General features: G+C 39.6%; 1 protein-coding gene across 2 annotated transcripts in view; it reads right to left on the bottom strand.

Annotated features, from left to right (window-relative positions):
• RANBP9 (RAN binding protein 9) overlaps window positions 1-5257 on the bottom strand; it is a 48750-nt gene extending 43493 nt beyond the window's left edge. Inside the window, exon 1 of one of the 2 annotated variants that reach the window (XM_088130893.1) lies at window positions 4333-5257. In XM_088130893.1, the coding sequence (XP_087987019.1) occupies window positions 4333-4762 (430 nt within the window). In that variant the 5' untranslated portion in view covers window positions 4763-5257. The remainder of the gene's footprint in view (window positions 1-4332) is intronic. The other variant, XM_007431746.3, reaches the window with a different exon arrangement.
• Window positions 5258-14969: the final 9712 nt, after the last annotated feature.

Here is a 14969-nt window from a genome sequence, read left to right as displayed (position 1 = left end):
TTGTATTACCTGATTGGTTCTTTTTGAAGTGCTTGTCAGGCTTTACATGAGCTCCTTATAAAGGGATTGCTAGTCTTATACTGCTCAGAAGGTTGATTTAAACTGGGAGAAAGAGCTGAGTTCTACCAACTGTATGTTGCGGGTTCTGTCACCATTGTATGCATTACAGCTTTTCCATTGCTTCTGCCAACAAAAGGTTCATGCGGCTGTACTTTTATGATGTTGATGGTGGGGGATGCAGCACCATTTTGCCTAATCCACTCTGGTTCCATGGCTACTTCTGAATGCTCTTATGCCAGCAATGACATTCCCTTGCAGCACTTGGTGAGGATGGAGTTATTATTGATTGTTCCCTCCTTCATCCTACGTTCCATTTCCATGCATGCAACTTGTCAAGGCTAATTTTAGACACAGATTTAGCTTTCTTTCACAAGAGTGCTAGATCTGTATTCAAAAATAATCTTCTGATAGAGTCCAATGCCACTGCACCTGAGACCTGTTAGTTATATAACTTGACAAATAGCTAAATCATCCAAGCACTTGCCTAAACTTGCTCAATCCCATTCTAACCCACCTCGTCCACATCAGGGAAAGTGAATGATAATTGTTTCCTGATGGCAAGTGACATTTGGTGAAAGGAGAAATGAATCTAGGGGAATCCACCAATAACTTTTCTTAACTTGTCCTGCATTAAAACAATAAGTATAGTACCAACTGCCAGAGTAGGGCTTAGCAATCAGGACTGCAAATTTTATAGCAATATTATTTTCTGCTGGCATAGGTAGTCTATGCCCTGTGGATAAATTACAAATGTACTTCCTCCTTTTCTTGGAGCAGATTAACAGTTTGAAAAAGTTAAATCAAAGTAATAGTTAATGCAGAGTTAAATGCTTATGCAGACAATCAACAGATTGAAAAACAAAAGATAGCATACAGCCCATTAAAATATAGGGTTGGAAGACCAACATTCAATTCACACTTAAGTGGTTTTTAAGCAACAGAAGGAGCAGGAAAAAATAACACTGCTATTCCATTCATATCCATATGCAGTTTGGGTTAAGCAGTAGCATATATTTTTAATTTGTAATTGTACTATAAAATGATAATAAGCAACAAGGCTATTATTTCAATATAAGTTAATGCTCAGCTGAGATGGTTTTAATCAGGAGCACTTGCATTTCAACTATCTGAAAATTAGTGCAGACACTTATAGAAAATAGTTTGTGTGTTTCCCACATAATCTTATTGCTGTAGAATATGCTTGGAGAACCAGTGCTAAGTAATTCATTCAAATAACTATCTGAGGGGGAAAAAACCACAGTACACCATTCTTTCCTCTCCACAATAAGTTTGCTGTGCTCATCTATATAAGTTACAAACTTTCATTTGAATCTATTTATAGTTTAATGGAACATCCCATTATAGTTTTAAAATGCTAAGTTTATATAGCTAATAGCAAAACTGTTAAACTTATTATTCAACTTATTCAGAATTTTATATGTAAAAACACAATATCTTCTTTTTCTGAATAAGTGCCTTCATTTTCTAGTTTTTTAGTCACTGCACAGATTTTCTAGATATCTTTTTCCACTGTCTTTTATTACATGGTATTTTACTAGATGATGTAGCTTATATAGCAAAGCTACTATCTGCATAAAGAATTGTTCTTTACATTTGAGAATTTTACCTAAGACTGGCAATTAACTTGGATTAATTGACTTTTTAGGTCTTATACTCTGTTTGAACTGAAATAATCTATCACTTTATCTCTCCAAATATACTTTTTCTGAGACAAATTTCAAACAGCATCTATACAGCCAGATCTTCAATGTTCTTCTCTCTATATATTCTCAGCTAACTAAATATATGTTTGAATTACAGTAATTGTGAATTAATCATAGTTATTATGATTAATGAATTAATAGTTTTATTTCTTTTTCTCTATAGGTGAAGTCATCTCAATCCAAATTTTCTGAAGTGGAACTATTTTTGAGCATTGCAGTAAAAGAAAAAGAAAGAAGCAACTATTATACTTTTACATTAAGCCAGACTACATACTATATTTACTATCTAATATAACAATATCACTAATATCACACAAAAAAGAAGTACAATACAAAATAAAATACATGAAAGAATTAGGGAAAGCTACAAATTATTCTCAAAGTATAACATATTTCCTGGTTATCAATGTAAATCATGGGCATATTAACTCAAAGCAACCAAAAATCCATAGGAAGTTAATTACTAGATTTCAGACATAGCAGTACATAAATCATAGTTAGCCTAACAAGAATAAGTCTAGTCTCTACCTTCCCCTTTGCTATCATCTCATCCTTCAGCAAGGCTGCAAGGAGTTCAAAAGCATCCATTTCTATTTAAGTTTATCTGCAGTTTAGCATGTCTCCCAAATCCTAGAGTTTGATAATTATGGTTACTGAGCATAGCTTCATAATACCCTGAAATTAGCCTATTTCTAACCATAACTAAGATAAATCAAAGCTGATCTGACTTTTGATGACATGAAGAGTTGCAGTTAATAAAAATGGAAGCAATGGCTTCTAAAGTCCTTCTCATAGCCACAAGGAGAAGCATGCAAGCCCAGGGAGAGAAAATCATCCTCATATTGCTCAGTGATAGTTTAATGCTTTAGCTTTATCTGTGAACCATTAAATTGTTACATATTTCCTATATACACTATAGCACTACCATACTGTACCATATACAAAAGATAGTCATCCTAACAAAAACTTGGCTTGGAAAACTCCAAACTTCTAGTTATTTAAATCTTTATACCTGGACTTAAAAATATTATTTCACTCTGTAGGAATTCAGTATCAAAATAAGGAAACTTCTTCATCTCTTACAGGGAATTTCAGACTATCAGTATACTGTACCACATTTTGTAGAAGATGCATGCTTGTATCTAAATATTGAGAACTTTGTGCTTGCTATGTACTAAGATGTAAATCAGAAAGCTCTACATAATAGATTCTGATCTGTTTCCGTTTAGCTACATTCTAGGCAAAGTGCTCCTGTTTGGTTGTGTGTGTGTGTGTGTGTGTGTGTATATGTATACATATATATGTATGTGTGTGTGTACATATATTTATATATATATAAAATCAGAAGGAAACATGAACTGTCCCAAATGATTTCAGCACAACAGAAAACATAGCTTCTTTTGTACATCACTTTTTACCTTAATTTTTCATTAGCAAATATTGAGACTAATGTCCACCATCATGCAGGGTGAATTCACAAAAACTAACAATGGTTTTCTAATCTTCTTTCTTCATTTTTACATGCTTAACAGTTTTACATTTATTCTTCCAACTTTTGCTGACCTTTACTCTCTTGCTAAACAAACACATTTCTTGCCCTAACCGGTTATTTTTAATTGGACACGTCACACTGACTGACTTGCTTTCTCCTCCCCTGACCCCAAGTTGTTATTCAACAAGAGAAATGATCAGCTGAAGAAAATGACAGTTTATATACCCATTCTACCCACATCACCCCCAACTAGAAGATAAAGGATCATCCAAGTGTCCCTATATTTGGAGAGTGAAAAAATGAAGCTGAGAGGGAGGCTACTTGGCTTCCTAACTTTTTCTCAGAGGACCCAATGAGATTTGTTTCCTGTTGTTCTATTTTTTAACATTCCTCCTCTCGCATATTGATTTCTTCTAAAAATGATGCTTCCTCCCCAATGAGGAAAAGAAATGGGGAGTGGGAGGGGGTTTAAGAGATGGAGTATCTGGTTTAAAAACAGGTAATCCCAGGCCTAGTTTCTAAAAAAACAGGCCAAATTGCTCATAATCCGGTTCAAAGGAATGAAGGTGGAGGTAGATGGGGCAGAAAGGAAATAAAGAGAGAGACCAGAAAAAACAAAAGGCATCAAGAACGGGGTTGATTGAAGGAAGAGAGAAAGCATATGCCATTCGATCTATTGGAAAGTGGGCAGTTGAGAGTGGTGGCGTCAGTATTGTCTGCTGAAGGTGGAAGCAAAAAATGATGCATTAAGAAGCAGGGTGTCATCCATCGACAGTAGTGGGTGCAAGTGGGCTGGGGGGGGCAATTCTACTGTAGTCTTGGGAGGGCTTTGCTGGGGTGGTGTTTGGGAACAGAGGTCAACCAGGAAATACTCGGGTTGGGGTTTCGCTCTCTAGATAGTGGAAGAGGTAGACAACCCTGCCTTCGGACTCTTGCGGGAGCTGTTGACCATCCTGTCACAACCTGCTTGGCAGCCTGGGCGGCTCTGCTGGAGGAAGGCCGGGGAGAGAAGCGGGCTGGCCTCGGCCTTGTCTGTCGCCCCTTTTTTCCTCTCACCTTTGTAGTGGACGCGCAGGTTGTTCTGTGAGAGGCCGATGTAGCTGAATTTGTCTTTCGGGCTCCAAGACCGAGGGAGCGGCGTTTCCTGCTCGTCCACGGCCGGGTAGAGCCGCTTAAGGCGCCGCTTGAGCTCCTTCTCTTGCTCGTTGAGGGCTGGATCGCCGCAGTGAGGGAAAGGGGCCGGGGCGCTACTGCCGCTCCCGGCAGACATGGGCCCAGCTGAGGAGACAGCGGAGACTGTTGTTGCTGCCGCCGCCGCCGCCGCTACAGCGGGCGGAGGAGGGGGAGGCGGCGGGGCCGAAGTGGCCGGCGGTGGTGGCGGCGGCGGAGGGTGAAGGAGAAGCGCGGCCGAGGCCGGCGAGGGAGTCGGGTTGCTCGGTGCTAGAGGAGCCGTCGCCGGCAGTTGCTGCGGCTGCTGCCCGGACATGCCGGCCTCGTCCCCCTCGAAGGAAGCGAAGGCTTAGAACGGGGGTTTGTGCGAGCAGCTCTCACCGGAGTGACAGTCCGAGATGCGGAGAGCAGGGGAGCTACCCACGGGGGGTGGGGGGGGTAGGCGAAGGAGGCGGCTCGGCTGAGGAAGCTCGCGCGACTACGAGAAAGGAATTGGAAACGACGAAGGTGATGACGAGCGGGGGTGCGCGCGCGCGCGCGCGCGTGTGTGTGTGTGTGCAGGCGCGCGAGGGGGGGCGGACGAGCTGCCCGGCCTTGAGTTCGGGGGCCTGCGCGCGCGCGCGCGCTCGAGTGACGCGAAAGGAAGAGAGAATCGAAAGCTCTGGCGCGGTGGCTTACTGCGCCGCGAGCCTTCTTGCTGCCGCCGCCGCCTGCTGCCGCCGAGGTTGCTACTCCTAACTCAGCAGCGGCAATCGCCGCCGCAGAACGTCCTCCTCAATCAGCTGAGCGGCGTGGCAACGCCAGGAGCCGAGGGGAGGCGCTTGCCTGCCAGTGACACGGAGTGCGTGAGGGGCCGACAGCGAGAGTCGTGCCGGTTGCCTCACTCGCGAGAGGGGGCGGGCGAAAGGAACGAGGGAGGAAGTGGGCTGGCGGGGCTAAAGCTGCAGAGGGCCAGGCGGCGACCAGCAGGGCAAACCGGCGTCCTTGCTCCGCGGTGTCGCAAAACGGGGCTATTTCCGCTCCTTGCCACTTAAGAGTTGTCCCAGGAAAGGGAGTGGGGGGCTGCGACGTATCCAGGAAAAAAAAAATATTCAGGGTAGAGCTTATCTTATTTCAATATATTTTAGATTTCGTAAAACGAAGCAAGTATATAATTCCTATTACTGACCCCGTTTTTTAAATTTTTACACACACACATACACACACACCATAGCCAACCAATCAACCAGTCTTACCTAAACAGTGAAGTATATAAGTATTAGCTTTATCAGATCTGGAGTGCAAAAATCCGGACCATGACAGCAATGAGTAAGAGATTTCTGTGTCTCCTTGGTGCCTCTAGCGGCCATCAGGATTTTTGCAGGGCAGATCCGGTAGCCCTATATATATGCCAAGATAGTTTTAATTTAATGTCTACTTCAATTACTCAGTTACAATTGACATTGTGTCCAGCAATAGGAACAGGAGGCTTGCCTTTCCCTCACCCTGACAGTTAAGGGGCAGTCAGGCCCACTGTTGGATCCTTGTGGAAGTACAATTTGGAATAAATAGTAGGTGCTATTTTGAGTAAAATTAAATATACTAATCAGTGTCACTGCCAAATAGAAATTAGTTCATTATCTTAACGTGCTGAGTTCAGTAGGGGTACTCCCAAATGGTAAGGATGACAGTGTACTGTACCTGCATAGAATTAAAAACAAAATAAAAAGTGTGCTGGATTGGACTGCAGGTCTTTATAGTATTGTACTCTCAGAGCAGCTGGCTAGATGGCTTTGGGAAGCCCAGAACCAACAGAACTGGAGCTAGCATTTGGCCACTGAATTTACCCTCCTGTTCTGTGCAGGATCTATCCCCAAGAGATAGCTTTTCTGCTTGAACACAATGAAGAAAAGCCCATTTCCTCTCTCAGTAATTGATTCCATGTCAAATTTCTCTTACTGTTAAGTAAAATTAAGTATAACATAAATACATGTCCATTTTCATGGATATATTGTGCAAAGTACATTTATGAGGACAAGTACATGTATATGAAAGCAGCCTTAAAAGTCATAGTATATATACATAGGTCAGGAGTTTTCCTTCACTAACATGTAATAAAAATCAAGAATCTAAGTAGATTATGTTTTTTAATTGCAGAAAGCAGGATCAGTCAGCACCTGGAGAACAACATGCTTCTCTATTACTTATAAGTAAGGAAGTGCATTTGTTTTTAGAATTAACCCACCCATTAATCCATTTATAAACAAAGCCACCAAACGTTATTAGTGCTTTATACTGAACTCTATATAATGGATTAAATTTGTATTCCTCCCAAATTTTAAATAAAATATAACATATATAAGAATAATAGTCCTGTGAATCTTTTGCTAATGAGATTAAATCAGCTAATTTATTGTGTACTAAGCAACAGCTAGAACAGCAACTGATCTTGCAGGAAAAAGTAATTGTTTTAAAATAGGCTGAGACCTAAGAGATAGTAGTCAAGAATATTGATTTGCTGACATACTATCAGAAATTATTCACATAAAAGTCAGCCTTCTATGGCTCAGGTATATCTGCATATAATGCATCTCGGTGTCTCTGAACCATAGACAATATATTTGATTAGGAAAATAAAATACTGGCTAGTTGACAAAACCAGATGCTGGTATGACCCCATTTTCTTTTCTCTGTTTTTTGAAGGCACCTCTCACATTCTGTGAAGTAATAATTCTAGCATAACATATAGCAACTATGACATGGTATATGTGACTTAATAATTTCCCTCTTTTATAACATTAGCATTTTGAAGACTGCATGTTGTACACCCCCTATTTAAGGATTAAAGGCAGCTTATAAACACCTTTTCCCCTTATCAGTACCTGTCTCTGCTGCCAGGAGTTATAAACTCTGTGGGATTATGTGGATGAGGAATTCTTACAGATTTTTCCTCTGAAGTGGGTGAGGGAGAATCTGAAGCAGAACCACCTTTTGAATATCCCTGCACAGCTCCTAACAAGTGCAAAGTGCTGGTGTGAGCATTCTTCCTATTTTCTTCTTTAAAAATCTCGTTAATTCCGGTGCTATAGAAATAAAAGTACAGCAGCTCCTGGTTAGGCAGTCTTCCCCATACTATAGGCACATGAGGGGCACAGCTTTGGATTATTTTCCTGCACATACCTAGCATAGCCTTCCCCAGCCCAGGGTCTCTCCCGATGTTTGGACTCTAAGAATCTGCTTAAGTAGAGTCATGTAATTAGTAATACCTGCTATTATCTCTTCACTGCACAAATACAATGCCAGATTTATAGCACATAAAGCAACAACATTGTGTATTTTCATTATTTTCTTTCTTATTCCCGTCATATTTTCAGTAATTTGGGAGCTTGTTATCTTGTCAATAGATTGGGACCTCACAGTTACAAGTTGGGGCTTGTAATTATTTGTGCTACATCACTATGCCTTGATTTGATGACAGGCTGTTTGAGAGCTAGGCTTTCACAGCTTAGCCCTGGACAAGTAGAAATTACATGGGAAAGCTAGAAAATTACTATCTTTAGTTTAGATTTTTTTTCTCAGATCATAATGGACAGAGTAGCTTGCACATCATACTAAACCATGGATTATTTAATCACACCATACAAAATAAAGCAAAGCTGAACGAGTTCACTGTAGACTATGGTTTACAACCCAAATGGCTTGGTTCAAACAACGTGCTGAAAAACAAATTATAATATGGCTTAGGCAATGTGTGAACCCAATATTATAGCATTTGCCACTTACTACTATACAGAGGAAAACTCTTAGTCTTTAACAACAGCCTAACAGGGAGACATATATTTACTTATTTAATTAGGTTTATATGCTACCCCAATCCAAGACTCTGAGCAGCTTATATTCCCGTTACAAAAAGTAGGTTAAAAATCAGAGTGAACAACATAACAATTTATAATTATGGCTGCAGTTGCAGTTACAAAAACTTTGGCACACAAGGAACAAACAGGCATCAGATTAAAAACTGAGATGGGGTCTCATTGTTCATGACAGTTCCACCCAAAGAACTGTTTTGAAAAGCCAAGATATAATGGCTTTCCAAAGACACAACAGGGTGAGAGCTAATCTGATTTTGGGAAGTATGCTGTTCCAAAGAAGGGGAACTGCAACTGAGAAAGCTTGGCTCTGTGGCTTTTGACATTCCCCAGAAGAGACCTGGAGAGAGTCTCTCCATCTGATCTTACTGGATAGGCAGAAGTCACTGAAAAAATGTGATCTTATATATCGGTCCAGATCCATATAGATTTTTAAAGGTGACAACCAGCACCTTCATACTCCACCTGAACGCAAACTAATAACCAGTGGAGTGAAGCAGAGGTGTTACATGAGGGAGCTTTCATGTTCCATCACTACTGGAGCAGATGCATTCAGGACCAGTTGGAAATATAAAGTTGTCTTCAAGGGCAAAAGCTCCTTAGTGAATTGTACTAACTCAAATACAGATGACTAAGACATGAGTGGTTGTTACAGGGTCATTTCTTCCAGGAATGGTTGTAACTGGCACACCAATATAACCCTGCAAAAACCTTCTTGGCTGCAGTTGCCACTTGCTCTTTGAACAGAGCTGTGAATCCAAGAGGACTCCTAGATTACAAACCAATTCTGCAAGAAAAAGTATGACCCCATCCAGAACTATAGGTTGAATATCCATGGAATCAAAACATTTCTGTATCCACAGCCTCTTTGTCTTGATCAGATTAAGCCTGTGTCTGTTCTTCCTCATCTAAATCCCAACAGTCAGTAGGCACTGGGATAGGACCCTGATCATATATCCTGTTCAGCCTGGGTCAAGATATATAACTGGGTTTCATCTGCATACCAATGAAGCCTGACCCCATTCCAATAGATGTCTTATCCCAGTGGTCTCATATAGATGTTAAAAAGACGGGTGATAACATAGAGCTCTGTGGCACCCAACAACGTAGAGTTGTAGGGCACAACCTCTCCCACACAACCACCCATTCCAAAGGGAAAAGAACCATAATAAACCCTCAGAGGACTACCATGATCAATGGCATTAAAAGGCACTGAGAATTCCAGCAGGACCAGAAGAGTCACAATACCCCTATCCCAGTCCCACCACAGGACATTGATAAGAGTGATCAGTATGGTCCAAATAATCTGTTGCCTGTAGGGCTCTCAACAACTGAAAAAGGAAGGTTGATAATGGTCATTAACTAATATTGTTAGGCTGAGTGATGGTTTCTTGAAGAAAATGCAATACATTGCTTCTATCAAGGCTGGGGGAGCCATCCCCTCTCTCAAGGATGCATTAATTAACATCCTGACCCAACCTCCCGTTACCTCCTTGGAAGCTTTCACCAACCAGGAAGTGTAGGTATCTAAATCACAGGTGGTGAAACTAACCTAATGGAGAAACTTATCCACTTCCTCAAAACCAGCAGGATGAGACTCATCCCAGATAAACTTGCAGGATGTTGTCTGAACCATCTCCATAAGATTTGCTCAGCTGGTGTCAAAATCCAAGTGAATCTGAGCAATTTTATCTTCCAGACATCTTGAAAACTTCACTGTGGCCCAACAAACATACTTCCTTAATATGGTTCTGGTGATTTTAAACATGGCAACAATCTGTGAATATAGAAGAGTGAAGAAATACTGACATTTTGCTGCTGTTATCTCTTTTTTTATATAATTTTATTCAAAGTTTTTAAAACTTTGAATAAAATTATATTTTATTCAAAACTAATTTAAAGTAAGGAAGAAAAAAGAAAAAGAAACCAAAGAGAAAGCTAAATGTGCAAGAAAGGGGGGGAAAAGTAAAAGAAAAATAGAAAAGAAATTAAAAAAATACAAAGAAGTGGCTTCCAAACTTTACAGCAGTCATACAATTATAGTTATACAATTATAAATTTACCTCTTTCTCTAAAGTTACAACATGTCTCTCTTCTTTCTATAATCTATCCTGTCTAATCATCAAAACCATAAATCATAAGTTCATTTTTTCTGATTTCCGCAAAAAGTCCATAAGGGGTTTCCAGTCAGCAATAAACATAGACATTTTCTCTCTTCTAATCAAATAAGTCAATTTGGCCATCTCAGCAAGTTCCAACATTGTCACCAGCCTCCCCCCCCCCTTTTTTTATCCAGCCTATACACATGCACCAAACTGGCTCTCTAATGACATTTTTAATCATAAGCAACATGTGTTTGAGAGAATCTTCCATTAATGTTGGGGCTGGTGTTAGCATCAGATATCCTTCTGTGGCTGCTTAGGCCCTAATGCTCTGGCAACCCTTAAGAAAAGTTTTGGCCTGCTACTCCAGGCAGCACTGGGCATCCTGGTATATCACCCACTTAAATATTTCCACAATATTCCTAATGCAGCATCATTTGGGAAGACTGAGGGGGCCTGAAGGAAATCAAAATGGCAACTAGCCATCTGTTGCTATCTGAAGCTCTGCTGTTTCACACTCTAATTGTCAAAGCCCACCAACAGAGGCCCCCTCTAGTCATACATCTTTAAAAGGGTGACATATAGCAATAGGGCACTCCTATTCTCCTGATTCTATCTCACAAAATGGCTAGTAAGCACTGTGGCTAGGAAAATAATCACCCACTGTTTCCACACTTATCATTTTGCCTTTTTTTCCCCCCTGAGCCCGCTCTTCTGCATGATCCATTCAGCCCAGAAATTTCTACATAACACACATTGCAGTGCTACTCAGCATGGACCATCTTAGTGCCAATAGCTGCCAAAAGATTTCTGATTCCGTGTTTTTGTGATGCCCAAGTTAGAGAATACTTTTCCTCCAAGAGGGTTGCCCAGACCTTTTAGTTTTTATCAAAGGGTGGGTCGTGGTGGGGTTGGCTTATGGAGTGTGATTTGTGGAGCAGTTTGATGTAGTGGAGGGAGTGCTGAATTCAGATCAGGAACACACAGGTTTAACCCCCTGCTCATTGGACATCTTTGGGCTACTCATCGTCATTCAGACTAAATTGCAAAGTACTTGTACAAATACAAAGGAATGAAGGAAAGAACTAAGAATGCCATCTTCAACTCCAGAGGGACAAAGGCAGGCTATTACAACATCAGATAAATAATGAAACTGTTGATGTTCCTGATTAAACATTTCTTTAAAGCAAAGCATTGGTTTTGTGTCATTTAAATAAACCTTAAAAGTCCTTGCACTGAAGAACAGAATGACAAATGCACAGAAAGACTACATTAAAGAAAAGTATTGTGAAGAGAGTTGTTATCAGCACTCCATATAATCAGCAGTTCTTAGTCTTTCATTGTCCTAATTTGTTCAAGCAGACTGTTACATTAAACTGCCAGCAATCACAACTTGGGATCAAAGGAAGAAACAATTTCAAAACCATTTTCTTATGGGCTTACTTCTGTAGATACTAATGAAACTGTAATTTCACTATCTTTACATATGTAGTCTGCATATGCCAGTTAAGAGCATGACATGGAGCCAAGGGGCTGTCAACAGGTATAAAGCAAAAAACATTAAAAACTATACTGATGCATCTAAAGGGAAGATTCAAACTACTTCTCTAGGTACATTTTGTAAAGGATCAGTGCTATTCTAAAATTTGTACAGGTAAAGGTACCCTACTGCCTGTATGGAAAAGACGTCTTTCTGCTAGACAAGAGTATTAAGGACAGTATTCCTTTCATGCAGAATAAAACATCACTTCTGTTAGATATACCTGGGTCCCTTTAAGAACATTGCAAAGAGTTTTTCATTCACAGCCTCTAATGGAGAGGGGATTTTTTCTTAATCTTATAAATTTGATGGACAGCAATGAAATGATTACTTAATGCAATGCTATTCTCTTGGGAAATTGTTTATTCCTCGATGGTTCTCGAGAGACAGCAATAAAAGGATATGTGCACATAGAGCTCAGAGTCATAACTAAAAATGGGAAATCTTAATTCTGTAGACGCTATATTCTGAAATGAAATGTTGTTTTGAAACTTGTTATACCAATAACATACTTTCCTCTCTGTATTTTTGCATATTTAAATGCTTGGGTCCCCCCCCCCCATTTTTCACAGTTGTCTAGAGTAGCTTATTGAAATAAGAGAGCAAAGTAGTCATGAAGTCCTAATTATCTCAATAGACCTAGTTTAGATCCGAGTCTGGATCCTGTCCAGACCTCAGGAGGCACATAATAAAACTGGAGTATTTTTCTTCCCCATCTTATAATGTGCAACCAGCACTCCTGTTAAAGATCTGTATTTCTGTAACATCCCTCTAAGTAACTAGTATGCAGGTAATTTATGTTTGTGTATCTCCTTTACCATCACTACCGGACTATTTCCACTTAAGCAAAAACAGAAAGGATTAGCACTTTCTAGCTGCTATGCAGTTTTAAAACAAAACAGAAGATGAAAGGGGAACGGCAAGGAGCTGGCAATATGGCTACCTGATGGGCCATTGCCATCTGAAGATAATCTTATAATTTTTAGATTTCACAACCCAGTGAAAGTAAGATTTTGTTCTCGTTGTCAGGTAGTGCAATGAGTTATGTAAAGCAATAAATTATTTGTTTTTGCTTTCCTTTACATTTAGAGGATGCTTACTTTGCTGAAGATCAAGCTGTGACTGTAAAACTGAACTGCATTAATAATCCCATACGTGCCTGATGATTACCTCTCTTGGACCTGATTTTGAAATCTGTTTTTGCTTTCCTTGTTGGAATCGGATAACAAATGTGCATTTAAAATTCAGCTAACAGTTTTGCCTTGAACAATAAATCTGACCTTGAGCCAAGTGACCTAATTCTTCTATATCATCCCAAAGATTTCAGGGCTGGAAAATAAACTAGTGAGGCCATGGAAAGAGAAAAGCAATGCCAATTAAGTTAATAAAAAACATATTGTTCTTCTATGTTATTTGCCTTATTCATTCCTTCTTTCTTTAACACATTTTTTTTTTTTAAAGTAAAATCCTGGTCTGTTTAACAGGGATTTTTTTTAAAATTTTTGGAGAAGAGCTTACAACCACAAATTTTAAAAAAGATAGAGATTTCATACACTGTGTTAAGTATGTCCTGTTCCCATATATTATCTTTATTCAGCATTTTATCTCATACCATGTACCTGCTATCTAACTGTAGCCCACTATGTTCAGGCAAGCATTCATTAAAACTAATGCTGCAGACAAGATATTTTGAGCACAAGATTTTATTTTTATTCAGACCTCAGGTAATGTGACAGATTCCCTGAACTCTGGTTTTCCTTGTCCAAAAACAGATTCTTCTCCTTGTAGCCTCTAATTAGTATGTGGCATGATCTGAATATGGCATAAAGTATTTTGGTAATTTGGCCTCTGCAGTGCAACTGTCCTTATAGCATGAGACTACTATATAAGAGTAAGAATACAGTCCTGTGTACATTTACCACAGAGTAAGTCTCATGAAGAGAACTAGTATGCTTAAATTTGTACTACAAAAATTAGTACTAATCAACTTTAGATACCTAGGCTTGGCTTGCATGTTAACACTACTTGTAATGGCATTTTTCTGTTTTTGGCTTACAGTAATTTGCAAGCCAAGTCATTGTGGTTATGTGTGAACCAGATCACTATGGTTTATTCAACAAACTATTATTTGTTTGGGATTTAACTTGTCAAGGGAGGAATGCCACAAGATACTTAGATTTCAGCTATGAAGTTCATGGTGTAAATTGGTCTCAGCTTTTTCCATTCAAAAGAAAGTACAATATAACCCAACAGAAAATTTAAGAAGTTAACTGGAAAGAGATATTTTAATGTTTTGGAAGTGTGTGATTTAAACTTCATGTGGCCCATAAGGCAAATGCAGTAGATACTGACTTTATGTAGCCTGAGACTATTAACCTGTGTATATTCAATTTGGGTTTATTAGAATCTTAGTAGGAGCTGTGATTGAATTTTGTAGTACTTCTTGCTATTTCCTGCAAGGATTTAGGTGTTGTGTTTCAAATTAAGGTATGACCCTGAGCAATGGTAGATAGCAGGCCCCAGACTTGGCATTTCCTGAAAGAAGTGTAAAGGTCAGCCCATTGACATGATAAAATACAGCAGTTTGAAGAATATTTATACTATTGTGTTGATGGTATGCAAATGTAAGTAAGAAATTTTCTATAGTGATGCAGAGGCACTAATGTTTCCAGGTTGAAGGCCATTTGCCTATTTTATTTGAAGATGCCCCTTCATCTACTGGGCAATTAATTATTTATAACATCTTTTGTGACACACCTGTATACTCCCCTCACCTATATAATTCTTTGTTCTTGGAATACTTGGGGTTCTTGGTACTTTTTGGCTGGGAACCTGGTGATCACTCTTTGCATGCCAGGAAAGCAATGTTGTCATACATCTCCAATCACTTTGTCCCTTTAAAAATGATCTATTTTTATCAAAACAGCCTGCCATAGTCAGCAGAATAGGAAGACTAAGTACTGGGGGGAAAGGGTTCCCTTTGTCAGTGGGCCCAGGGATTATTCCTAGTGACCTTGGTCTCTCCTATCCAGA

Source organism: Python bivittatus, unplaced genomic scaffold, assembly GCF_059951505.1.
Source record: "Python bivittatus isolate LINGU-HERP-01145 unplaced genomic scaffold, Pbiv_v1 ctg000840_np1212, whole genome shotgun sequence".
Taxonomy (NCBI): domain Eukaryota; kingdom Metazoa; phylum Chordata; class Lepidosauria; order Squamata; family Pythonidae; genus Python; species Python bivittatus.
The sequence above is the reverse complement of the archived record's forward strand: the minus strand, read 5'-3'. Positions and strand labels throughout refer to the sequence as shown.